Here is a 27311-nt window from a genome sequence, read left to right on the forward strand (position 1 = left end):
GCAGGGGCGGATCTGGCAAAGTTTAGCCAGGGGGGCCGATAGGGCATTAACAGGGAAAAGGGGGCACAAAGACATACTTTTCTTTCTTATTCTCATTTAAAAGCTTTTAATAAATAATTATCTGACACCCAAAGTTTTAATTTGATGTAAAATGAATACAAGTCAATTACTGTATATAGTGACTATTAAGTCTAATATATATACCCTAGTAAGCTAAACATTTTTTTTTGCATACAGGTATAACAGAATAGCTTTAGTGTAGTTGTTGTTTTAAACTTGAGTATGAACTTATACAAAATGCAGCAAGATATTTAAAAAAACTGTTTTGTTGATTAAAAAACACTATATCGGATTCATATTGGTATCGGCAGATATCCAAATTTATGATATCGGTATCGGACATAAAAAAGTGGTATCGTGCCATCTCTAGTCAGAGGAGGAGAAGAAGTCGGTTTTGATGGAATGCCACAATAACCCTGGTACCGGGAACCACAATGGTGTCAGAGGTACCCGGAACAGGGTAGTTGCTGGCTATTACTGGCCAACATTGAACCAGGACATCGGTGAATGGGTATGTCCTTATTTCTGTTAACAAGATAAATCAGAACCATGTCTTTACTTGCACACTTACATATCAACATTAGTTTCTGTGTGTGTGTGTCTGTTTTTTTAAAAATTGTTATTAATTTACATCAACTTGTTTTACGGTATCCTTGAAATATTTTTTGGGATACATCTTTCAGGTCAGATGCTGTCATCGCTGCCAGATGAATGACCCAATCAAGACTGTGGCACCAGCATTAGATCCCATCAAGGTACATCTTAAAGCCTGTTCACCAATTTCATTTTCTTTTTTTTTATGACTCAAACTTTATTAGATTTTAATATACACAAAAAAAAAAAAAAAAAAAAACACCCAGACCCCCCCCCCCCCCCCCCAAAAAAAAAAAAAACCACCCAAAAAATAGCAGAATGGACATTCCCAGTAACAACAACAGAACAAATTGAGCATCAATGCATATTTCCATCCCAAAAAAAAAAAAAAAAAAAAAGTGATGCCAACATTTCACATAGACCAGATTACAGCTATCCTATTTAGTCCAAACTTAACTACTTTAGCCGGATACGTCACTGACCTGTATGTAAAAAGTAATTAGCCCACTTATCATTATAGTCGTCCAGTCTATTTAGCAGTCTATATGATAATCTTTTGTAAGCTGCCACTTGTCCCAAAGAGATAGGTAGGAGTTGATGAGGCCTTCCACTCTTTCATCAGCAGCTTCCTCCCCAGCATAATCGCCGTTTGTACCCAATGAGCAAGAGAAGTGGATAAGTGACTCAAAGCTGAAGGGTCTCCTAATACATAAAGACTGTTCATAAATGGGACCCCTTGACCTACAACCTTCTCTACTACAGTGTGAATATGAATCCAATAATCTTGGACTTTGGAGCACCCCCAAAGCAAAAGTAAAAGTGTGCCACTTCCTTGCTGGCATTTCCAGCATGTATCATCAGTCGCTAGACCCACCCTATGCAACCGTGAGGGTGTCCAGTATACTCTATTTAAAATCTTAAATTGGACCAATCTTGAACGTAATTCGCGTGACATTTTTTTCAGATTCCTGAGGATGCCATTCCATTCCTCCACTGTAAAGTTGAGATTTAAGTCCATTTCCCACGTTCTTCTGAGGGACAGTGTGTTAGGATCAGAAGCTAATAAAAGCATTTTGTAATAAGCTGATGCCTCTTGTCCACGCCCAAAGGTTTTTTTTATTTCCTCTAGAATGTCGCAGCTTAAAGGGAACTTTGCGAATGAACCACATGTATTGGCCATCAAATGTCTTAGTTGCAGATATTTCCAAAATTCCTGTCTAGGTAAATCAAATTCTTCTTCAAGTTTTCCATATGATTTAAATATACTATTTTCATAAAGATCCCCCAACACCAATTTTATTTTCATGCTAGCTTTTGTGCTGCAGGGTAGCTTTAAATTTTAATTTGATAAGTTCTGTGACCTGCAGGTAAAAGAACCTTGGGAGGAGCTGGGCATGGATTTAATTGGACCACTCCCGGAATCACGTCTAGGGAACCGATATGTCCTGACAATGACCGATGTGTATACTAAGTGGGTGATTGCAGAACCTCTTAAGTCCAACTGCAGCTGAGGTCTCTGCAATCATGACCTCTAAGTTATACACGTTTGGCATGGTCAGGAAAATCATCACTGAACAAGGAAAGGAGTTTGTGAACCATGTAAAACTTGTGAAAGTGTTATTCATACCTTGATATGATATGATATGATGTATTTAGGCCAAGTTTGCTCATTTCACTGCAGCTCAACAACAGCATTTTCAGCATGCTGAATATTAAACATGCCGTCTCCACTCCATACCACCCCCAGACCAACGGGCAGGTAAGTGTTACAGGTACCGGGTGGCAGCACCTGTAGACAGCTATATATGTGTCCTGTAAACAGGAAAGAAATGATCAGACAGGGAGACGTGGCTTGCCGTTTCCTGAATACTCCGCCATTATTTATTAAAATTCACAATTATGCACTCCTTTCATTACTTTTACAGTATTACAACTGTGTATTTACTTATTCTTAACATAGCTCACACACACATTCTCCATAACACATTCCAATGTTATAAACATGACCAATTTTCTTGTAAGACTTGGTTCAAAATGAATTCCAACAGGACAAATCTATAAATCTCAAATAGCTTGAAAGAATGGTATAATCAGCACCATCTTGACATGTGCACTGAATTCACGGAAACACTTTATGGCAGAAACAAGATACTAAAACAATACAGAATAACGGTGGAGCCGATCACTAACATCACAGAGCATAGGAGGTGTGCGACCCAAACTAACATGCTAACCTTAGCATGCTGCTAAAGCCGTAAACAAATCAGGGGTCTCAAAATTTCAAAATCCCTGGTAGCCCTTTGGGCAGGGACTCTTCAGTTTTTGGTAGCCCAAAATAAATTTAAGCAGCCCGAATAAAAAAGAGAGCAATTTTTTGATTGATGTTTTGTTTCCTTTACAATATTATACTTTAATGTATAATATTGTAAAGGAAACAAAACATTAATCAAAAAATTGTTGAAAAACAAATTACAACATTGTATAAAAATTACAATCATCAACTCAAATACTTGGTTCTAATTGAACAGAAATTTCTATGAACTTGTAAGAACTGTGTAGGACATGAATCAGCCTGTGTCAGATCCTGAATTTGAAATTTCCACTGAAGTCACGGGTAAGAGACAAGTGGAACCAAGATCTAGGCCATTTGCTTTTTGAAGTTTGCAAAGACTGCTAAATTGTGCCAGTGGTAGTTCACTCTTTGCAACATAGTACGCTGTTCTAAACAGATTTTTCAGGTTTATTTTTAGTATGTTATTTGCAATTGGTGTTTGTTCTGGGAAAGATATTGCAGACTGAGCAATAATGCATTTCTTGCATTTCTCATGGGTTCTAATGGGGGCCTTTCTTAAAATGACTGGTCCCAGTAACAAAGGCGCTTGTCGACTCAGAAATCGAGGGAAAACCAACACCACACCCGGCAGAACATTATGTTATTTACACGAGTGCACATAAGTGGTCCGCATGTGCGCATTCGCTGTCAAAATAAAAGAGGCGCACCAGATAAGAAGTTGCAACGCGCGTTTGCGTCCATATAAAAAGCACTGTTTTTGTCCGCTAGAGTGGGATTTTCAGGGCACATTCCGCACCACATCTGTGCGTTCATCATTTGTTTGAAGCCAGCTCACCTCCTGCAACCACTTTTCTGAGAATACGCGCTTCTTTTGTGGTTCGGACTCCTTCTGACATTCGTTTGGAGGTGGAGGAACACCAAAGTAATTGCTTAAAGGAGCTTCTTCGACATCTTTAAGAGTTCTAAACAAATGTCTGTCCTCCTCCAGAAAATCTTATGTATGCAAACAGCCGTTGCAACTTCATATCTTGTGCGCGTTTTTTTTTATTTTGACAGCGAATGCGCACCTGCGGACCACTTATGTGCAGCCCTGGTTATTTAGCTCGTCATATTGCAGCCACAGAAATTATTTTGTCCATGAAACCATAAAGCTGCACTTTCTTTTTGCCTTATAGTCTGATTTGTCATAACTTTTCCATTTTGTGGTAAGCTTTTCTTTGGCTGTCACTTCTTCACCCTGACCTGTCTTATTTGGCTCAGCAGAACTAAAATATATATCCTGCTGCTTTTACACACACACACACACACACACACACACACACACACACACACACACACACACACACACACACACACACATAAGCTCAGCGATTCTCTGCACGATCAACCTCTCACATGTTTAAGCTGCGGGAGATTTCACTTGTCATGTTTGCGTAGTAAGCTAACGATTGATAAGACGATGTCAGAGGAATTGGTGCACAAATTATCATCACTCACAGATCAGTGCTGTCGCTCTCTATACACAGTTCGCGCGATTGCAAAGTGAAAGCAAAAAACAAGCGCAAATTCAAACGCGATTTCAATATGTCACATATTGACAGTGGCTCATCGATGCCAATGACATAATTACCCAGCTACATTTCCGAAAGAATGCAAAAGCATTGACATATATTTTTCCTTCCTACAATAGCCCGACGGGCAGGGCAGAGATAGATTTTGGTAGCCCGACTGGAAAGATCGCTAGCCCCAGGACGTCGGGCTAGCGATTTTGCGAGCCCTGCAAATACTTACAAAAGTGTAATTTACTGTACTACACAATGTTGTACGCTTTCACTTTCCAACTGTAATGGTTAGTCTATGCTATATAATGGATGTGATTGCTATTATATTCTATTTCGGGCACAATACGAACCTGTAAACAGGAAAGAAATGATCAGACAGGGAGATGTGGCTTGCCGTTTCCTGAATACTCCGCCATTATGAGAAAACAGCGCGGAGCATGCGCTTCAGGCTGCTAACAACAGGCCAAACCATGGTCTCACACTGCCACCTATTGGTATAAAAATGAAGCGTCCGCTACAAATATCCCAGGGTAGTTACCAAGTTTCCTGTTACAATTACTGTAGTTATTTAGGGCATTTCCAAATGGAAATATCACTTACATTGAAAGTGAAATTACTTAAATTAATTCACATAAATGTGATCACACATTAGTGGGTATCACACACTCCGTGACAAAAATAAAATGGCTCCCAACATTCACAAAATCATGACATTTTAAACTTTTGCTTCTCAAATTCTTATTAACTCTTATCAGTCCAAGAACTAGTTATGAAACAAGCAGTGGGGGTGGTGTGTATGCAGATGGGGTCAGTGATGCGTGATACTGGTATGGTGAGTATGGTATTGGGGTGCAGTACATTGGTGACTGTGACATGGACACGGGCGGCACAATTGCCAATGGTGGGTATGGAAATACAGTGTATAATGGTATGGTTGTGGCAGGTAACTGTGGTGCTGTGCGTTCCCCAACTAGATTAACTGCCGCATGTGACTGCACTGAGGGTTTACCCAGTGATTCATAAGTCAGAAACTGTCGTGGCTTCCTGTGACGGGTAGATCTTCTAATGTCCGTACAAGTATGTCCCGGTGGTTGAACCTGTACGTTAGACTGCGAATGAGTTTCACACTCCTCACCAGACCCTCTGGGTTCAGATAGGTTGTCACTACCCACTTCCATTTCTTCCATCTCCTCTCTCAGAGAACATGGCAGGTGTGAGCATTCTCTCCCAGTTTCCTCTTCGAATTGTTCAATGCTGACGGATGGTGAATGCTCAGGCATAGTCAGTATGTCTTCCATCGTCTGCACAGGTGAATGTCCATTTTTTGTGTTTGTTGTCACTCTAATAGGTTCTTTGGTCTGGTATGACTGAGATGCAGGGTGTTGCTCATGGTCCAGGTTCCTTCTCACAGTCCTTTCAACAGGTGCTCTTAGCCAGTACCCCGAGCAATCACTCTCAGAACCGCTGTCAGAGTTATCCCACATGTCTGTTTGTCTTTGTGCATCTGCAGATCTTTCCATCCTTCGTCTGTTGCGTGTTGTCTTTCCAATCGCAGGCTTTGCCAGGAGGGAAGTGACTTGAACAGGTAAGTCTGTGTATTTAAGCACTCTGTTTCTACTCGTTCACTGTCGTGTCATTGATGCTACGTTGTCCTTCCCGTGTGTTCCCTCAGTTCAGTCAGCCGTTCAGTTGTCTAGCCAGTCAGTGTCCGTTCACCCTCTGTTCACCCATTCCCTATAATAAACCTTCACCTACCTGCCAGTCCTGCGTTTGGGTTCCTTCTTCCTCGCGTCCACACAACGCCTGACAATTGCTCTCAAAACACTTATTAGACTTCTTGGTCATAATATGCCATAAAAGCAGAATACACTGATTAACACAAGGATAAGACCTACAATAAACAACATCCAATAACCCACAGTGACTAGAATTCTGCTGTATGTAGACTCATTTTCATAACTCTGACAGTCTGTGCATTGCCTCAGTTGTTTCTGAAACCTTGTGTCTCCTCTGTTTTAGTAAAAGCAGCTATTGTTCATGGTTTTTTTCTGTCAAGTTTTGCTCATGATGGGAGCAACAAAAAGAAATCAGTGCAGAATTATAAGTGAGTCTTATCAAACAGCATGTTTCTGCTTTTCATTATGTGAGGGGAAACAAAATAAATATAGGCTTATGGTGTTGATGCTGAGCTGTAGCACACAAAGAGCATCCTCACTTAGCTCCTCCTGTTCTCCAGATGGCTCAGCCTCTGTGTGGGGTGATGGTGATGGTGTCCTAGGTTGACCTATTTGCTCTGTAAGCAAACTGGTAGGGGTCGAGGGAGGGGGATAGAGAGTTTCTGGTGTGCTGCGACACTTTCCGCTCAAAACACTTCATGACTTCAGACGTGAGGGCTATAGTTCTGTAGATTACTGAAAAGATATGAACAGGAAACAGATGGATGAAGAAATTAGACAAAACTTAAGTAGATATGGAAAATATTGACAGTGTTTTACATGTGTATGTGTTATGTTTGCCTACTGGTGGTGGTCAGAGGGCCCGGTGGCGCCAGTGTCCGGCAGCCTCGCCTCTGTCAGTGCACCCCAGGGCAGCTGTGGCTACAATGTAGCTGCCATTGCCATTGTGTGAATGTGTGTGTGAATGGGTGAATGACTGAATGTAGTGTAAAGCGCTTTGGGGTCCTTAGGGACTGAGTAAAGCGCTATACAAATGCAGGCCGTTTACCATTTACAGTGGGGCAAAAATGTATTTAGTCAGCCACCATTTGTGCAAGTTCCCCCACCTAAAATGATGACAGAGGTCAGTAATTTGCACTTTTCCTGTAGCACAATGTCTTGTCCTTTGATTGTTTCAAATACCTTAGAACATGTTTCACAGTAGTCCAATGTTCCACAGCTGGTTCTTTGAAGTGCTGTGACAGCTTACTTACAACAAAACTTAAATCTGGTCGTGTGCAAGAGGTCAAGTAAATAAGGCTACCTACTGCCTCTCTGTACATTCTGACATTGTTCATTTTCTCAGCATCATCATTGTAGTTCAACCTTTGTTCACAAGGAGTTGATCTTGGTTTACAGTCTTGCATTTGAAATCTTTCCAGTATGTTTTCTACATATCTCTCTTGTGACATTTTTACACAATCTTGGGTTTGCTCAAAATCAATACCAAGAAAATGTTTGAGTTTCTCCATATCTTTCATTTTGAATCTTGCAGTTAGCATTTCCTTCACAGTTTTCAAAACCCTTTCATCACTGGCTGCAATAATAATATCATCAACCCATATGACCATGATCACTTTTTCTTTTCCGGTTTTCCTTATGTAAACACAATGATCTACAGGACTCTGCATGAAACTGTTCTCTATCAAATAGTCATGTAATGTCCTGTTCCAGTTTCGGCCTGACTGTTTAAGCCCATAAAGTGACTTTTCCAGCTTGTAGACCAGTTTCTCATCTGTTTTTCCTTTTACTTCATAGCCTTCTGGCTGCTCAACATACACTTCAAAATCTATTGGTGCATGCAAGTATGCGGTTTTTACATCCATCTGATGCAAAATCAGGTTTTCTTGTATTGCACACTGCATCAATACTCTTATGCTTGTCAGGTTAGCAGTCGGAGAAAAAGTTTCATCATAGTCTATCCCAAAACACTGGTTGTAACCTTTAGCTACGTACCGTGCTTTATATTTTTCTGATCCATCACCACTGTTTTTCTTCACATATACCCATCTACCCCCCACTGCTTTCTTTCCCCCAGGTAAGATTGTTAGGGTAAAGGTGTTGTTCTCTTTTAAGGATTGCATTTCCTCATCCATAGCTGCTTTCCACTCTCTAGAGTTGGGTGACCTTGCAGCTTCACTGAATGTCACGGGTGAGTTACTTATCAGTCTGTAACAGTAGTCTATGTTAGTCAGCACTTGATCATCAATGTCTTCTTCTGACTCATATTCATTTAGATAATCTGGTTTCTTTCTTGTTCTAGAAGGATACCTTCTGGAGTTTTCAGTCTCATCACTAAGTGGCATCTGACTGTTCACTTCTGGTTGTTTGTCAGTATCTGGTTCCTGTGAACTGGTACTGGGGCTTTCCCTGTTCACGTTTGGTCTCTCCCTCACCTGTATGTCTTCATCCTCAGATGTCGTATCAGTTTGTGTTTGCTTTTCCTCATTGTGTTTGGTTACAAACTTAACCAGCCTAAACTTTTGCACTTTGGCGCTGTCTGGGAAATAAACCTTGTATGCTGGGCTGTTTTTGTCGTAGCCTACAAAAATCCCTTTTGTACACTTAGAATCCAGCTTACCCTTGTTTTGCTTGTAAGCATAACACTCACACCCAAACTTTTGCATTCTGGATAGATTGGGCTTCCGCCCAGTCAGCAAAAAGTAAGGTGTCTGCCCTGTCCGGTTGTTAAAGCATCTGTTTCTCACGATAGCCGCTGTTTGAACTGCATACGTCCATAATTCCTTTGGTATGGCACTCTCAATAAGCATGCACCTTCCCATATCAAAAAGTGTTCTCCAGCCACGTTCCGCTGTACCATTCTGGTGAGGGGAATATGGGGCTGAAGTTTCATGTCTTATTCCATGTTTGTTTAACAATACCTGGTAACTCTTTGCCATGAACTCTGTGCCGTTGTCTGACCTGATACACTTTACCTTCCCGAGTGGGGCTGTATCGGCCAAAAAGATTTCAGTTGCTTGCATTGTTTCACTTTTGTTTTTGAGAAAATATACAAATACTGCACCGGAAAAGTCATCGGTAAACAATAATGCATATCTGTGTCCATCTCGTGATTCTGGATCTATCGGCCCTGCTAGATCCGTATGTACCAGCTCGAGAGGTTTCTCAGCTCTCCTGTCAGGGTTTCTATTCCTAGTCTGGACAAATTTTCCCTGAATACACACCTCACAGTTCAAACTTTCTTTGTCAGTTTTCCCTTTGATTTTCATACCTTCAACCACATTTTGTAGCTTCAGAATGTCACTATGATTGCAATGTCCCAAAATTTCATGCCATGTCTGCATATCAAAACAATTATTACACTTATCATCGTACTCACTTACAGTCTCAAGGTAATAAAGTCTGTTGTGCTCATGGATGTGAAACTTTGTACCGTCTCTGTGTTGAAGGACGTTCCTTCCTTTCTTAAAGATGATAGTGGCTCCGTTCGTGGTGGCCGCTCTCACAGAGAAGATATTCTGTGGAAATGAGGGAATGCATAGGGCGTCTTTCAGTGTTGTTTTACACTGTCTCCCTCTGCTGTCAATCAAGCACACCTCTGCATCTCCTCTGCCTTCAGCCACTCCTTTACACCTGGTGCCATCAGCTAATTCCACACAGTGCGTTCCCGGCTGGAAGTCGTCATCAAATTTCTTGAACGCTGTTTTATCATTGTGTGATGTTGCGCCAGTATCCACCATCAGGCCTTTGGTCCTGATGTCTTGTGGCTGTTGAGGTGCCGCGTAGTCATCGCTCATCCGGAAGACATAGGTGTCGTCGCTCTCTGCGTTGTCGCCCTCCTCCGAGGCTGTGCGTGCTTCATCATTCCGTTGTCGTCTCCTGCAAGTCGACTCTCGATGGGTGTTGCTCCTACAGTGACCGCACCACTGTCTGTAGTGGCATGCTCTGGCCTTGTGTCCCCGTTGGCCACACTTAAAACAGACTATGTCTGACATGTCTCTCCTGTGGTCATTAGCAGCTGCTGCGGGTCTCGTGCTGGGTTGCACTCTCGCCTTCATGATGTTATCCTCTTGTTCCATTAAGCGCATTTTCTCAGTGTCCTCATAGCTGCGGAGTTTCGTTTTAAATTCCGCAAACTTGATTTCTGATTCACTTTGCGTAATGTGAACGGAAAAAGGTTTAAATGTTTCTGGTAAACCTTTTAACACCATCGCTACAAGCAGACCATCACTAAGTGTCTCTCCAGCATTTCTCAGGGCTGTAATAAATGTCTCTGCGCGTATGATGTACTCCGTGACGCTCTCACTGCTTGCTTTCTTCAGAGAAGTCAGTTCGGTATAAAGGCTGATAATTCTTGGTTTACCTTTTCCTGCATAATAGTCTCTTAAAATTTTCAGTGCCTCGCGTCCATCATCGGCAGCTTCTCTCATCACGAGCGATAAACTCTTATCATCCAGGAACTGTATTAACTCTGCATAGGCCTGGGCATTTTTATCTTCGTCATCCTCATCTTCGTCATCACTTTTCAATATTGTGTCTTTTAGACCTTGTAATCTAAGATGTCCCAAAAATTTTGTCTCCCACAGTTCATAATTCTTCTCATCTCCGTCAAAAACCAACCTTGCCCATCGGCCACTGGGTTCACCAGCACGCTTATTCATGGTGCTAACTTAGCACGCTAGTCCTCACCGAACACGCTGTACTTTGCGACTTTTCTGGTGGTAAACTTTCCCCTGGCGTACCTTCAATGTTTTCCTGGGCCCATAACCTGTTAGCAGAGACGGGTCTTCCAGCAGAATCTGCATGAATATTGAAGATACTTATATTGTCTAGACGGAGGAATAATCACACGTGGGGCATCGGCTTTTCACCGGAACAACACTTAGTTTTTATTATTGAACTCTCGCGTGCACTCTGCAGCATAACAGGAAGCATCCTTTCAAAATAAAATCACAACAGATGACAACGAGGGCATACCTATTAACTAGCTCAACAAAATGCCTGAACCCGCAAAGTCCGCGCCCAAGAAGGGCTCTAAGAAAGCCGTGACCAAGACCGCCGGCAAGGGCGGCAAGAAGAAGAGAAAGACCAGGAAGGAGAGCTACGCCATCTACGTGTACAAGGTGCTGAAGCAGGTCCACCCCGACACCGGGATCTCCTCCAAGGCCATGAGCATCATGAACTCATTTGTCAACGACATCTTCGAGCGCATCGCTGCCGAGGCCTCTCGCCTGGCCCACTACAACAAACGCTCCACCATCACGTCCAGGGAGATCCAGACCGTAGTGCGCCTGCTGCTCCCCGGTGAGCTGGCCAAGCACGCCGTGTCTGAGGGCACCAAGGCCGTCACCAAGTACACCAGCTCCAAGTAAACTGATCCTGCTGTCAGTCAACCCAACGGCTCTTTTCTGAGCCACCCACTCTGTCCTGAAGAGCATACGTTCTACCTTCAAACGTGCAGTTACTATGTTGCCAACTACTGCAATCGCGGAAATGCTTCTTTGTCACTAGGTGCTATTGATCCGCTACATTGACCCAGACTCAGGAAATGTCTTGTGTGTGTTGTGGAACGATGACAAAGTAACTACAAATACAACATTAATGCCACTTTATGTTTGACAGTCTTTCAGTGCATTTCAATGGCTCCCCTGTGGGCGGCGCCTCCGCTGCATTTCCTGCAGGACTGAGAGGAGGAGAGCCACCTCTGTCCCCAAAGCCACTCTGCTTTTTAACTCCAGCCCTTAAGACCATTTCCCACACCTGTAAACATGAACTACTCTACACTGAAAAAATGGGAATTGGCAGGCTTTTGAATTTGCACAAATGAATTTAGTTAATGCTACACAAACCTTTCATGTTTCTCTTATTTACATGATTAAATAAAGTACCATTTACTTGATTATAAACAATACTGAGACTACTCATTTTTCTTGCATTGATTTAAAGTGACTAAATTAGAATACTAAAACCATTGTAATCATATTTGACCATAACCGGAAATGATGCAATATATTCAAAGACAACAACTAAATATGATTGGATAATAAGACCTAGAGTCTTATCCAATAAGACAACAACATAATTTAAGGAGAGCGCAATTCACCTCCAGATTCTGGAAGACTGTTTAGCCACATGCAACCTTTGGCACTGAGTCAGGCATACTGAGAAGGTAAGTAATTTAAATACATTTGTTTTAGTTGGGTACATTTTCACAGAATTGTTGTAGTGCATGCTATATGAAAAGTAATCTGTAATGCATCTGCATGTTGTTTTTACAGTGCTAGCTAAAGTTGGTATTAGCTCTGTGGCTAAAGCTGAAAAATAGTAACAAATTGCACATAGTCGGGAGAAAGCAGCTGTTGTCAGTCAGATATGGAATTTATGCATGTGACAGAGAGCACTGACGTTTTTGATGGCTTAGCAAGTTAAAACGTCACTGAGAGAGCGCAATAGTGTTTGTGTTATTCGTGCTAGTTATGGCTACAGTGGCTAATTAGTCCGGCTGTAACCGTCAGAGTTTAAGAAGCTGGGAGCCCCACAGTGCCATACCTTAATTCTTGCTGCTGACACACACTCAAGTTATACTAAGGATCCTGCCACCTTAGACGTGGGTTTGAGAACCTGTACCCATAAATGCCAAATCATTTTTCCATTTAGTTGTTTTAGGTGAAGTGTAACTTACTTGACTATTCTATTGGTCACGCCCAAATAATACAGCAGATATCTACAAGGAGATAAGTTGGTTCAACAGAGTATGTCTTATTAAGTGATGTATTGTGAATTTTCCAACATCATCCTAACAAAAATTAGGACCCTCCCCCCCTTTTTTTTCTACTTTGTGTAGAACATATGTGAGCTGCTTCTCAAAACATTGTGGATAAATGAGAAAGATTGGTACTTAAAAGAAACCATTGATGCTCTTCTGGACTGGAATACTTTTTTTCAATTAAAATTAATTTTTTTTGTGATGGTGGAATTTTTACCTTTATGATTACAGAAGTCAAAACATCAGATGATGATAGCTTACCATCTAAACTCCCCACCTCTTGGCAAGTCTGAATTAGAGGTCTCAGCTGTATCGGCCTTTCTAGTGGATTTGCTTAAAGAGGAGATAGCTTAACTCATTAGGTACATACAGTATTCCCTGACATTCTAGAGGTTGACCTTGCACAGTGTGTGACATTAAAGGGCATAACTTATAGAAAAGGAATGGTACTGGCCCAAAGGGCGGGCAGCAGGTGGATTGCCAGAATACTGAAAAACCGTATCTGCATTGTACCACAGCATATTCTACATTGTCAGAGAGCTTGGTGGCTGGTACAGAGAGCACCACAGAGCGTTTGAGCTCAGCCCAGTATCCACAAGAATATTCACTCTCGCTTCACTCTGTGAACTCCTTGATACTTATCCATTGGTTGACTATGAGATTGGATCAGTCCACATTGTGACTTTAAAAAGGCATATAGAAATAAAAGGTGTTCATATAAGTGTAATAGGTTCAGTCGCATGTATTTCATTAGATAAATTCTTCTTTTTTTATGTCTGATCTTTATAACTTTGACTATTGGGTATGGATAGCTTCATGAAAACTAAACTGAAATGATTCTTTCTGAATGTCTGATATGTAATTCTTTTTTTCCTACAGAGTCCTATGGGGAGTCCTATGGTCCTAAAGACTGTTTTGGCTGATGGAACCTGTCGAAGGCTCACTCTCTAATGGAGCGCCTGAATCAACTGAGGATCTCATCGTTGAAGTCAAGAGACAGTGTTGTCTTCAGGGCAGTTTCAGACTTCAGTTTATGGATTCCTTGTTTGGGAATGAGTTTCTTAACCTTACCTCAGTTTCAGAAGTAGCAGACAAGGGGACTCTTAAAGCTATTGACATGTCAAAGCCCACCACATGAACATAAAAAAGAGTAACAGAGTTGGTGAAACTCAAGATGGAAAAGACTTTTTCATACAGAAGACATGAAGTTGTTCGTGATGCACCAATGGTGGAGGCTTTCATGGCAAGATGGCCTGCTCTATTTGATTTCCATGAGGTAAGGTTTGCCTCATACACGGTGTTCTTGTGGTATTAGCCTAAATGGTTAAGGCACAGTTGTTATTTGACAGCCCATTTCTTCAGCATGAGTGATTGCAGCCTTCTTCCAGGTATTAAACCTTTGAAGCTCATTCCTCTGTGCTCATGTTTTCAGATCAAGGCTGAGTTTAAGAGAATTGCCACCATCCCCCCTCAAACAAAGTTCGTGGCTCGGCTGGCTCTCCACTTGGACAAACTGGTGAAGTTGGTCAACAGAAGAGGAGAGCTTGGATTAATACTGAAAAGAATTGTTGCATAAATGGATAATGTAAGTGATAAAGCCTCAACATTCACTTAACATGATCCTCTTTGGATGAAACTTTATAATTGTGGAAGATTTCAAATGTTTTCCCATGATAAATTTGTATTTGTATTTTTACATCTGCTTGTTTTTTTTAACCTTCACTTTGTCAACTTATTATTAATTGCCAGGAAACCTATTATTAATTTGTGTGCCTTTTACTTTAAAAACATTTATGTAAAGTACACTATTAAAACTTAAATGAAGGACAAGGGCTGAATGAAGATGCTAATTACATGAATTTCATTTCAGTGTGAAGAAGAGCAGGAGCACCAGCCCCCATCATGTACACTTTCTACAGAGGCACCATCGAGAGCATCCTGTCGAGCTGCATCACTGTGTGGTTTGGAGCCTGCAATGCGTCCTGTCATAGAACCCTCCAACGCATAGTGAGGGCTGCAGAGAGGATCATTGGTGTCTCTCTCCCCTCCCTCCAGGACATTTACAGCACCCGTCTCACTAAAAAAGCCCTTTGCATAGCGGCTGATCCCACGCACCCAATGCAAAGCTTCTTCAAGCTGCTGCCGTCAGGGAGGAGACTGCGGAGTCTCCAGGCCAGGACCAGCAGACTGAAGGACAGCTTCATCCATCAGGCTGTCAGGAAGCTTAACTCCCTCCCCTCTTCTCCTCCATGGTCTCACTGAACTCTGTCACATACACACACACACACACACACACACACACACACACACACACACACACACACACACACTCCTCGTGCCTATGGTACGACAACTCTCTCTCTGACTGACTCACTGGCCTGCACCAGTTACCAGTCACTTTGTGGAGCATTGGACTGCCATTACCTCATAAGACTTTGTTGTTACACTATCTCTTACCGTACATTACTAAATCTCCATTTGCACTATTTGCCTATTTGCACTACTCTGCCTGGTTTACACTCAATGTCATTTACCCTTACCTGAATATTGTATATTGTATATTGCATAGCTTTCTTGTTAAATTGTATTGTATTTATTTAAATTTTTACTTTTTAATTATTTTATTTGCATTTTTTAATCACTCTCTTATATTTAAATGTTCATTTGCTATTTCATCTAGGGTTTGAGAGTAACGAAATTTCTATTCTCTGTATGTCCTGTACATGTGGCAGAATTGACAAATAAAGTTGACTTTGACTTGACTTTGACTTTGATGTTGATGCTGAGTGTGTCAAGGAAGTGTGTATCTACATGGGTGAAGACGCTGGCTTATCCAGGAGTATGTGGTATGTACTTGTCTTTTTTTTTCGGACTTTCCACAGTGTCATATTACTTACTTGGCATGAAATGACTAACATGGCTTCTTTTTTACAGGGCATGGAAGAACGTGCCATCAGTGAGACTGTTGAAGACACCACTGTTCAAATTTATCTTCTTAAAGAGCAAGATGAACAAGAGTTGTCCTTGCAGGCATCAGGGTGGTGAAGAATTTGGATAATGTAGCATTTGCTGTGATAATGCTATTTGGACTCATGGATGCATTAAACCTTGCCTACCCTGCTGACCTTCGCTACAACTTTGACGTTTTCTAGAAGATTTTCATGGAACTGGATGGAGCTAAACTCTCTAGAGTTCTTGCTTTCAAAAACCATCTGTTTCATTGAGAAGTCAAAGACTGCACTTCTGCAGTTCCTTGCAGTTTTTCATTTTGTGTTCATTTTTTTATTGCTTTCCCCTCATGTGACTGCAATGCAGGATGATTTTTCCTTTTGGTATCATGTTGTAAGAAATTTTTACTGACAATTTTTAGCAATATGTTCTAAGTCAACCTTAATGTCCTGCTTACATGTTTAAAATGAAGATTAAAATTCATGTAGGTGTTTTAGTTATGTAACAATGTCATTTAAGGCTCAACTTAGTTGAAATCTTGTATAGGTAAATACTTGTACAGAAGCTGAAACTGTTATCAAATAATACAGTTATATTTGTATAATTTTTGTTTATTCATAAAAGTGTGTTGCTTTTTTTTTCAGGTAGTCTTAATTTAATTTACATTTTTCAATTGTGTAATTAATACAAATGTTATATGTAAGAGATGACAGGATCATCTATAAGCACTTTCTTTTACTTGCTGCTAAGGTCAGTTTTTTGTGAAATATTTGCAAATATATTCTCTAACTTTTTTTTTTAGTTATTTCTGCAGGCTATCTTTAAAAATGTGTTAACAAGTTTACATGGATGTGATTTTGGACTTGTTCATGGCAGAATTGCTGCTTTCACTGCTGTTACAGTTTAATAAAGGTGAATTGTTCAGTAGCACTCAGTCTTTGCCTTTTTTGTCAATAATGATCAGTTAATATTTCAATTGAAAAAATTAAGTAGGATTTAAAGCCCTCACCCGCACTGCTCGCACTGGAACGGTTCGCAGCCGAGTGTGAAGCAGCGGGAATGAGAATCAGCACCTCCAAATCTGAGGCCATGGTTCTCAGCCGGAAAAGGGTGGAGTGCCCACTCCGGGTCGGGGATGAGTTCCTGCCCCAAGTAGAGGAGTTCAAGTATCTCGGGGTCTTGTTCGCGAGTGATGGGAGAAGGGAGCCAGAGATCGACAGACGGATTGGGGCTGCAGCTGCAGTAATGCGGACGCTGCACCGGTCCGTCGTGGTGAAGAGGGAGCTGAGTGTAAAAGCGAAGCTCTCAATTTACTGGTCGATCTACGTCCCTACCCTCACCTATGGCCACGAGCTGTGGGTAGTGACCGAAAGAACGAGATCGCGGATACAAGCGGCAGAAATGAGCTTCCTCCGAAGGGTGGCTGGCCTCTCCCTTAGAGATAGGGTGAGAAGTTCGGCCATCCGGGAGGGGCTCAGAGTAGAGCCGCTGCTGCTCCGCATCGAAAGGAGCCAGCTGAGGTGGTTCGGGCATCTGACAAGGATGCCCCCTGGGCGCCTCCTGGGTGAGGTGTTCCAGGCATGTCCCGGGAGGAGGCCCCGGGGAAGACCCAGGACACGCTGGAGAGATTATATCTCTCGGCTGGCCTGGGAACGCCTTGGTATTCCCCCGGATAAGCTGGAGGAGGTGGCTGGGGAGAGGGAGGTCTGGGCCTCTTTGCTTAGGCTGCTGCCCCCGCGACCCGGCCCCGGATAAAGCGGATGAAGATGGATGGATGGATGGATTTAAAGCCATAATTTGTGTTGCAGGAACATAATTGCAATGTGTTTACATTACATAATATCATTGCATACCACTGGCGAATAAAAATAAGTTGGTGTTAAACATTAAAATATATTGACATTATACAATACATTGATATTATGATAACAGATTAATATTAGTACATCAAACATGATTTTTTAAAGTAATCTGATGTAAATAAAATACTTTGATTTGACAAGCATTAATTACTTGAGGGAAAGTGGAAAATTAAATCAGTCATACTTATTCATATTATGTGGGACCGATGTACACAATAAAATCAAGTAAATTGAAAGAACTTTTTTTTTCAGTGTACGCTCTTTTTGTGCTGCCACTTTATTCACTTTTAGTCACTTAGTTATTTATTCACCTATTCAGTCACTTTAATTTTAAAACTGTATATGCTGTGTATTTATTATCTCATTCTTATTGCCTGTTTATGCCCTGTCCTTGTCTTCAACGTCATGCTGCTCCATTGTATCTTATTTGCCCCTTGGGGATAAGGGGTGTGTGTGTGTGTGTGTGTGTGTGTGTGTGTGTGTGTGTGTGTGTGTGTGTGTGTGTGTGTGTTATAATATAATACAAAGAAAATTCCAAAAAAAACCCAAATTGAAAACAGTACTTTTTCCACAAAATACCTGAACACAAGTGTTGCTCTGGCCAGTTAACTCATTTTGACAGTTTCTTTACTGTGTGTAAAATGGAAGTGTTTGGGTGTTTTTTTTTTCTTTTTTTTCTGATATCCAAAGTTAAGTTTGTCATTTCACAAAAAATTTGCATAGCAGAATCCAAAGAAGCAGTAAACTTAAAATTTAGTATCAATTTGTCTGTATCGTTCTGATCTGGGGTTGCGCCGTTTTTCTTATGTTGTACATTTGCACTTTATGTGGTCCTGTGTTGATTGTCCTATGTAGCACCACGGAAGAACGCTGACTTGCTTCACTGTGTACTGTAGCACTGCACATGGTTGAAATCACAAAGCCACTTGACTTTATGTGCTCGTTAACACTATAATCACACAACTAGACTAACAACTATGATAAAGGCGTGGTTTGTTTGGCCTGTTAGAGGGCAAACATTAGCTACCCTAGATGTCCAAATGGATACTAGGAAAGGTATGAATTACTACCATTAATATATATTTTTATATTAAGTTATTATTAATATGTTTTTGTATTTATTATTATAAGAAAAGGAGTCCAATGTGTTTTCTCTTCCCCCACTTGTGGTACCCCTGGATGGAAGGCATCTTTACCATTTGCCTATACTGCCTATCCCACAGGCAGGCTCTGCTGTGTCCTACGCATCCAGCTTTCCTAGCGATGCTCAAAGAGGAATTTCCGTCAAAGCTATCTTCAATCTAATTCATAATTTGTTGGCTCCGTAGCCACCTTTCTATATGCCTTTAGATAGTACAACTATTGTAGCAAGTGCTGTGAATAAGATATATCTATCTGCTTAGCACTTTTGTCTTTTATGTTTAGTTAAGTGTTGTCTTACAGTGTGTTTTGCACTAAGTACCGAAGCAATTTCCTAATGTTGTAAACCTGCTCAACATTAGGAAATAAAACCCATTCTGATTCTGATTCAGAGGTGAATTTTGGTCATCTCAGTCTCTCACTAAATGCTCTTCTGTGACTGGTCAAGCACACGATGGGAGAGTGGGAGGTATTGTGCAGCATTTTACTTATCTTGGACAACAATCTGTGGTTACATTTTTTTAGTGGGTGGAAGAATAATAGAATCCTCCAGAAAAAGGAGCACAGATATACTGGGCATAATTAAATGCACTGTACTAGATTAGACTGAGGTCGCTATCCAGGACATAAGATAAGCTTTATTAGTTTATTAGTCCCTTTATTAAATGCCAAAAAATAAGAGCAATATTACTCTGATTAAATAAATGAAATAGATATAAAAATACGTTTGACTAGTAGCGACAAAAAGAGAATGTTTAATAGTGAGATGTTGGATGGTTTTTGATTGATTGATTGATTGATTGATTGAATGCTTTATTGGCCATATGCAGGTTGCCCCGCAGAGAAATAGGACCCCCCCCCCCCCGACTTACACACACAACAAAGACATCACATGGGAATACAGTCGGAGATCAGCAGCGTTGCAGAGAAAACACTGAAAAATTACACAACAATGGGAAAAAGTACAAGAGGAAAAAAAGAGACCTCTTCACACGCTGGGCACCTATGGGAGGACAGCATGAGAACAGGAAACAAAAAAAACTCCTCTGCACAGAGAGCACATTAATGTCCACATCACAACATTAGAGCACGTGACTAGCCACAGGGGTGGATAGGGGGGTGGGAGGTAATCCGAAGGAACACAGCAGTCGTCCTACACAGCGCTACCATTTCAGCGCGGCACGCAGACCCGCCGTCTTCCCCCGCAGGAAACAAGCATCGAAGGCGTTTGGAAAGGGAGGGGGATGAGTGCGTGCTTATCAGTGTAAGTGTAAGTGTGTGCGTGTCCATAGTTCAGCTGAGACAGTGTCCTTCGCCCTATCAGGCTAAGTAAACAGTCTTCCAGCCAACCCAGGTGGCCTTGCATGGGATGGGAAGAATAGTCATCACACAGTCGTTATCAGGGAGTTGTTTTGGTGGGCTCCAGCCTTGGGCCTGAGCAGCTGGCGCCGTGGTGTCCATATGTTGAATATTGTTGATTTCTCCTTTATGCGAGCAGCGAATTTAGCACTCTGACACTGGTCTCTCGATCTCCCGTTGGAGAGCCGCGAGCCTCCCCATGATGGTATCAAACTTCTGTTCCGTGGTGTTGTCATTCTTTTGATTCTGAGACCTCACTGCAGTGAGCCGTTCTGCGATGTGTTCCAACTTTCGCTCAAGGGTGTCATTGTGAGCAGGCCCCTCTCTGATGTATCCCATCATACGCTCAATGGTGTTAGTTTGAGTCTTCACGGCAGCTGTAAGCGTCTCCAAGGTGTTAACCATGCTGCGTTCGTTGTGAGAGGTCGCGCCTCGTCCCGTCGCTTCAATTCCAGCGGTCAGCCTTGGGGGGGTTTAAACAGCTGGTTCCGCTCTCTTATTTCTCCGATAGGTCAGGGCCAAGCCAGCTCCGATCAGCAAGAACCCTGTTATCATGGTTCCGAATAGGTAGATGTCTTCAGCGTCCTCGATAGACAGTCCCGCCAGGCACAAGATCCTCCAGGTCTGCCACCTATCCATCGTGTATCCGGCAGGGAAAGTCCCTCCAGGGCACTCAGGCTCTCCCGAGCCCAGACTTCTCGTTGAGAAGAGGGTGTCAATAGCATTCAGAGACCAGTTGATCAAATCCATAATTCTCTTTTAGGTTTTAGAGAACGACAGTGAGAGACTGTTCCAGGGAAAGTAATGCACACGAGACAAGACAAGGACACAAGAGGCTAAGCAGGGAAGATAAGGGGAAGGAGGAGAGGAGAAAAGTGCGACCGCCTTCACCAAGAGCCAAGTATTAGCAGGTATTGAGTATTGCACATTGAGATACTTAGTGATCAGTTGGTGGATGTGTGTATTCACGTGTTCATTCGCTGTTGTTGTTTATAGTAGAGTCGGTAACTGTAGCTGGAAGGAAACGGACTGATGCAGACTAAGAGATCAGGGCCAAAGTGTGGAAGTGAGCTGCCGTAAGGTGACTAACTAATGGTGATTTCTGATATACAACAACGTGAGTGAAACTCGAGGCCGCTGTGCTTTGGTTAGAAGTGAGCAGCTCTCACAGACGTCTCGCTGCACCGTGGGCATCCAGCTGCATCGGTGTGTTTGCTGGGAGTTCGCGGCGTCACTTTGTCCCACAGCTGCGCTCACCAGATGCTGCTTTTAAGTCAGAGTGCGCGAACGAACATGTGTCTGAGCTGGAAAAGGGCTTTTCACGGAGCTGTGCTGCGGCTCCTTTGTTTTAGGAAAGAAAAGAGCGCAAAAAGCCGCCGAGCAGTGCTGAGCTCCGCACTGAGTCGCTGAGCTTTGGAGGCTCCACAAAGCAAGAGCAGAGAGCACCAGAGCCCGACACGAGTCCGCTGTGGACTGCTCCACTGTCGGCCTGCAGTGCTGCTCACACACTCACTTTGAGCTCTTTGATCCCGAGACACGAAACACAAACTGAAGCATTGCGTGGCGCACGCGAGAGTGGCGCGCGCTACATTCACTCTCCACGGTTCTCATGGTGCGTTTAAGTGCAGTGTGACGCTTCCGAGTTGCCATCACTGCACCGTGACTCGATCAGAAGGAAAGAGGAAAATGTCAGAGGAAGCACCCGCACCTGCTGCTGCCGCCGCCCCGGCCAAGGCGGCCAAGAAGAAGACGACGGCTTCCAAGCCGAAGAAGGTGGGCCCCAGCGTGGGCGAGTTGATTGTGAAAGCCATGGCCGCTTCCAAGGAGCGCAGCGGCGTGTCCACAGTCGCTCTCAAGAAGGCTCTGGCTGCCGGAGGCTACGATGTGGACAAGAACAAGGCCCGCGTCAAGACCGCCATCAAGAGCCTGGTGGCCAAGGGCACTCTGGTGCAGACCAAGGGCACCGGGGCCTCCGGATCCTTCAAGATGAACAAGAAGGCTACTGAGAGCAAAGCCAAGAAGCCCGCAAAGAAAGCCGCTCCCAAAGCCAAGAAGCCTGCCGCTGCCAAAGCCAAGAAGCCGGCAGCAGCCGCTAAAAAGTCCCCCAAGAAGCCAGCGGCAGCCAAGAAGCCCGCAGCCGCTAAGAAGTCCCCCAAGAAGGCCAAGAAGCCCGCTGTGGCGGCCAAGAAGCCCACCAAGAGCCCCAAGAAGGTCACCAAGAAGCCTCCCGCAGCCAAGAAAGCCCCCGCCAAGAAGGCCGCCAAACCCAAAGCCAAGAAGGCGGCCACGCATAATAGCATTATTGTCAAAGCAAGATAAGATACTCTTTGGGTTTGTTTTTTTCTCATAACACTTGCAGCTTGTATTACTATCATGGCTCACATTTCACAATCAGAAACAGTTTTATTGCCAAATTGGGGGGGGGGGGGGGGGGGGGGGGGTTATGACATTAGGAAATTGCTGCCATACTTGGTGCAAAACAACCCTTAAAAATTAAAAGTGCTCAGGAGGTGTGTGTGTGTGTGTGTGTGTGTGTGTGTGTGTGTGTGTGTACATGTGCGCAGGTGATGATCAGCGCCACAATGGAACAGATGCAGAGAACACAGTATAGGGTCACGTGTTTGTGGTGGGAACGGTCATATGTACACGAGTGCTGTGTCTTCAGAAATCTACAACTATGTTTACAGTCACACCTTCATAGTCAATACATCAAACCACTTCTTATCTCTTACTATGAAGCATTATAATACAAGAAACCTTTAAAAGTCATCACCTACATCTTTTTTTTTTTAATAAACAACAAATATGACTGGAAATAAATTAATAGATGCATGTTATTATCATCTACGTATGGAATATTTTTCCCTTCTATTTTTATTTCTAAACAGCTGTTTTAGTGGAAACACACTGTATATTTTAAGAATACCGAGCCAATATAATCAAATTAAATGCTCCACTCTACAACCCGACCTGACTAAATCTAGGCCAGTTGAACTGATATTAGGTGATTTCAAGCACACACTTTACTCCAAGCTGAACCCATGCAGCTATTTGTTGTTGCATGTATTTATTTCATGACTAATGTCATGACCATTTTGATTAATGCACATTTCAACAAATGGGCTTCCTTGGCGTTAAGGATGCGGGGGAATTCCCATTATTTCAAAATATAGACACAAAAACCTAAGCCTAGACGGAAGTGACTTTCCAAAATTTCCCAAATTCAGCAGCAGCGCTGAACACGTCGCAAATGGCTCCACATTTTCCTCCCTCTGCACCTGGATAGTTCCTGCAGCACCAGAGTACGTCCACCACACGTCCCCCTCCCCCTCTTCTGTGTTATGGCTTTTGCGTTTGACAAAGTTTGTGGTCTTGCCTCATGTGTCATGAACAATGTTCCCTCTAAGCTGCGCGCATGCGTAATTGCGCACTGCTGGCACAGTCTCTGCGCACAGAAAATCTGCGTTGCGCACAAAAAAAATCTAACCTGAATTGAAATTAAAATTAAAACTTTAACAATTCTGTTTTGCAGTGTTAGTCAGTAAGTGACTGGCTGCTCCCGTATGGGATTAGAACAATGCCACCTTATCCCATAGTCCAGCCGATAATGTGATTCACATTCGTATATACGCAGCTAATCAACGTTGTTGACAGGCTATGACAGCGTCCTTATGTGCTGACACCGGTGTTTTAGCTAGCAAAGCGGCGTGGCTGATGTGGAGTGAAGCCACGGTCATGACAACATGTACAATCTTTGGAGATGTGAGCAGGACAGACGGAACAATTGGTGGAAAAAGTGTGGACTTTATACCAGTTTTTAAATTGTGTTGATCGGCCACATAAAACCAGTTATGATAAAATATCTGCAATGTTTGGTTTTCTTCCTGAATACTGTCGTTGTTTATATTTACTGCGGGAAGAAACGTTAAAAACGGCGTTTTATAAGGAAAACACTTGAAAGCCTGTGAGCAAAAACAAAACACCCCCTTTCCTATTGGTCAAAAAATGTACCGTGTCAACCAATGAAAAAATGATATGGCAACAGTTGTTTAGGAAGGGGAAAAGTTTTAGGAATGTTTTGAGATGTGAGAGATTTGCGATGTTTAGCGCAAATCTTGTGTAGTGTGTAGTGTAGTCAATAGTTTTGTTGTGTGTGTCAGAACAACGAGGCGACTGCTGAATGTTACAGGTGTTACAGCAGTGATACATCTGCTGCTGTCAGGCCTGCAGGTATCAGGCTGTTGTTCTCCTTCATCTCATAGTGGACAGAAATTATTTTTTGGAGTGGCACAAATAATTTGTGTGGATTCAGATTTGATGCAGAACAGCTGATTGTTCTGTAGAAAGTTTGAAATGTTTATTTTAAAAAAACGCCTTGGCTGCATTTTTAGATAAACAGCTGCAAAAAAATTTGCAAATCTCAGTTACTTTTTTGAAGAAGTAACTATATAATTAATTGCCCAACATTGGTCATTGTATGCTGTATTTTGCAGACAGAGAGTTACAGGACTCTCTCCCAGACCACAGACTCATAATACAAGTCAGAGCTTTATATTAAAAAAACAAAAAGTTGTGTTTTCAAAGTTGGAGTTCAAGTTATTTTTACTTCCAATTGTGTTAGCATACTACACAGGTCATGAACAAGATTTTTTTTTAATTTTCATTGTAAGTGGGGCTAAAGCACTTAATTAAAAGTAGTCTAACATAAATGTAAATGCTGTAATTTGATTACTTTATTAAACCATGTAACTTGGATGGATTTGATGCCTGCGTGACCACAGTGCACATGTCTGCTGTTGCTCACAGTGGTCCAAGTGTCCGCTCAGGGAGTTTGTGTGTTCGCTCAGACACATGAAAAATTAGAGGGAACATTGGTCATGAACCACGTCGTGTCTGTTTCCACGAGCTTAGGATCTGCTTTTAATGTCAACCATGATGCATTTCTACGGCCGTAGTTAGCATGTCAGTAATGAGTAGCTCCGAATTGTTAAGACCGTAAAAATGTGATGTAGTCAGTTGTGTTGAACGTGATCTTTTGACCTGAGCAAGTTTGTTAGAATAGGTGACAGATTTCTGAAAGATACAAGCTAACAGAGGTCAAAAAGGCACGGGCATCGGTCACGCTGCGAGAGAGACTGCAAGTGGTTTTGATCCAAGAAGAAGTGTTCAGTATTACATGAGTTGCTGAAAAGAAATATTTTCTGGAATCATTTTGAAAGAGTAATAAGAGGTAAGTAACTAAAAGGTAATGATTATACATACACTGTTTAACTCCTCTCTGGTGGGGAGAGGGAGGGGAAACAGGAGGACAAAGGAGGGAACAACTAAGCTGTAGTGCCTCTTCACCTCACTGTACAATACCTTTTGTGCAATACTTTTGTAAATAGTCAACGGTGCAATAGACTCAATACTTGAAATGTGCAATTCACTTGTATTTTTATTTTTATTCCTATTTATTCTATTTATCCCCTTCGTATATTTTATTTATATTGTCTCTGTATTTATATATATGTGTGTGTGTATAACTCTGTAACTTCTGTCGGTGCTGTGCTTTTTTGGAAATCGAATTTCCCAGAGGAACCCACCCGAGGGATTAATAAAGTTCTATCTTATCTTATCTTATCTTATCTTACACACACACGGAAGTCGGCGAGAATAAGGTAATACTACATTTCCATATACACAAGGATGTTTGCTCAGAAAGAAGTGTGTGGCTCTGAAAAGAGCCTTTGTTTATTTGTTTCGTGCGTGAAGCAGAGGCTTTGGCATTTACTTGGCCTTGACAGGCTTCTCGGTCTTCTTGGGCAGCAGCACGGCCTGGATGTTGGGCAGCACACCACCCTGGGCGATGGTGACTCCGCCAAGGAGCTTGTTGAGCTCCTCGTCGTTGCGCACAGCCAGCTGCAGGTGACGTGGGATGATACGAGTCTTCTTGTTGTCGCGGGCTGCGTTGCCAGCCAGCTCGAGGATCTCAGCGGTCAGGTACTCGAGCACAGCTGCCAGGTAGACGGGGACGCCGGCACCCACGCGCTGCGCATAGTTGCCTTTGCGCAGCAGTCTGTGGACACGACCCACGTGGAACTGGAGCCCGGCACGGGATGAACGGGTCTTAGCCTTAGTTCTGGCTTTGTCTCCGGTTTTGCTTTTTTTTTTTTTTTTTTTTCCTCATGGATTTTATTATAAAAAGAAATGCAGTTACGTTTCTCATGTTTCCTGTAAAGACTGAATTTGAAAGGTTTGAAAGTATTTAAATGTCTCCTGTTGAAGTGAAACACCTTTTTTATTGTTGTTCTACATTTTATGGACATGCAGTTTCAAAACAATGTGTTAACATTAACTTTTACAAAATACTGTACAGTTTCTCCAGCACTTCTTTCCAAAACACAAAACTTGAGTGAATGTGGGATTTTATATTTTACTGAGTAGCTGCTCTAGTAGAGTCCTTGGGGAGAGTTTAGGGGAATCTGCCGTGACTGAAAAGGTCACTGTCCCAAGAAGGAAGCCATGGGATCATCTGGCCTGCTGCGTTTCATGCGGAAGGCCTCCATTGTTACGGCCCTAGCAGGGCCTCTCTCTCTCTCCTGAAGGTGCCTGTATGGGCATGTCCCACTACCTCCTCTGCCTGAGGTGCCACCTTTCCCTCCTGTACAGCTGACTCCCATCAGCAATTAAAGGTATTTAAGCCCAGAGCAGGGTGAGCTCTGGACCAGAGTGCCATTTGTGTGGGTACAGCTAGTGAGCTGAGTGGTTTTTCGGTGTTTCCAGCTGGTGAGCTGTGTTTTGTGGTTTTCAGCTAGTGAGCTGCGTTTTCCTTTTGACTTTTTGCATTACTGACCAACGCCTGAGTTTTGTTTGTGTTACTTTTATGGTGATAGCGGCTTGTCCGTCTCTTTTAGTTGAACTTCTTCAATAAAATTGTTTTATTCAATTGTTTCGCCTCCTTGACTCCTTTTTCTGACCCGGTCACTTTTGTTACTTCCCCCTCCCCGCCTAGACCCCCCCCCCCCCCCAGGGGACCGTAACAAGTGGGGGCTCGTCCGGGATAATTGA

General features: G+C 42.6%; 2 protein-coding genes and 1 pseudogene across 2 annotated transcripts; 2 read left to right on the forward strand and 1 right to left on the reverse strand.

The window, feature by feature from the left end:
* Positions 1-11182: 11182 nt before the first annotated feature.
* LOC112434974 (histone H2B 1/2-like) lies at positions 11183-11574 on the forward strand. Its single transcript, XM_024802791.2, has one exon. The coding sequence runs from the start codon at positions 11183-11185 to the stop codon at positions 11555-11557; it is 375 nt and encodes a 124-aa protein (XP_024658559.1). The 3' UTR covers positions 11558-11574.
* A 10356-nt stretch (positions 11575-21930) lies between these two features.
* LOC112434930 (histone H1.4 pseudogene) lies at positions 21931-22580 on the forward strand (annotated as a pseudogene).
* A 3428-nt stretch (positions 22581-26008) lies between these two features.
* On the reverse strand, positions 26009-26809 carry LOC112434976 (histone H2A-like). Its single transcript, XM_024802793.2, has 2 exons — positions 26748-26809; positions 26009-26403 (listed from the first exon to the last, which is right to left on the reverse strand). The coding sequence occupies exons 1-2, from the start codon at positions 26807-26809 to the stop codon at positions 26031-26033; spliced, it is 435 nt and encodes a 144-aa protein (XP_024658561.2). The 3' UTR covers positions 26009-26030.
* Between the last annotated feature and the right edge of the window lie 502 nt (positions 26810-27311).

The sequence above is a fragment of the Maylandia zebra genome, linkage group LG6 (assembly GCF_041146795.1).
Source record: "Maylandia zebra isolate NMK-2024a linkage group LG6, Mzebra_GT3a, whole genome shotgun sequence".
Classification (NCBI taxonomy): domain Eukaryota; kingdom Metazoa; phylum Chordata; class Actinopteri; order Cichliformes; family Cichlidae; genus Maylandia; species Maylandia zebra.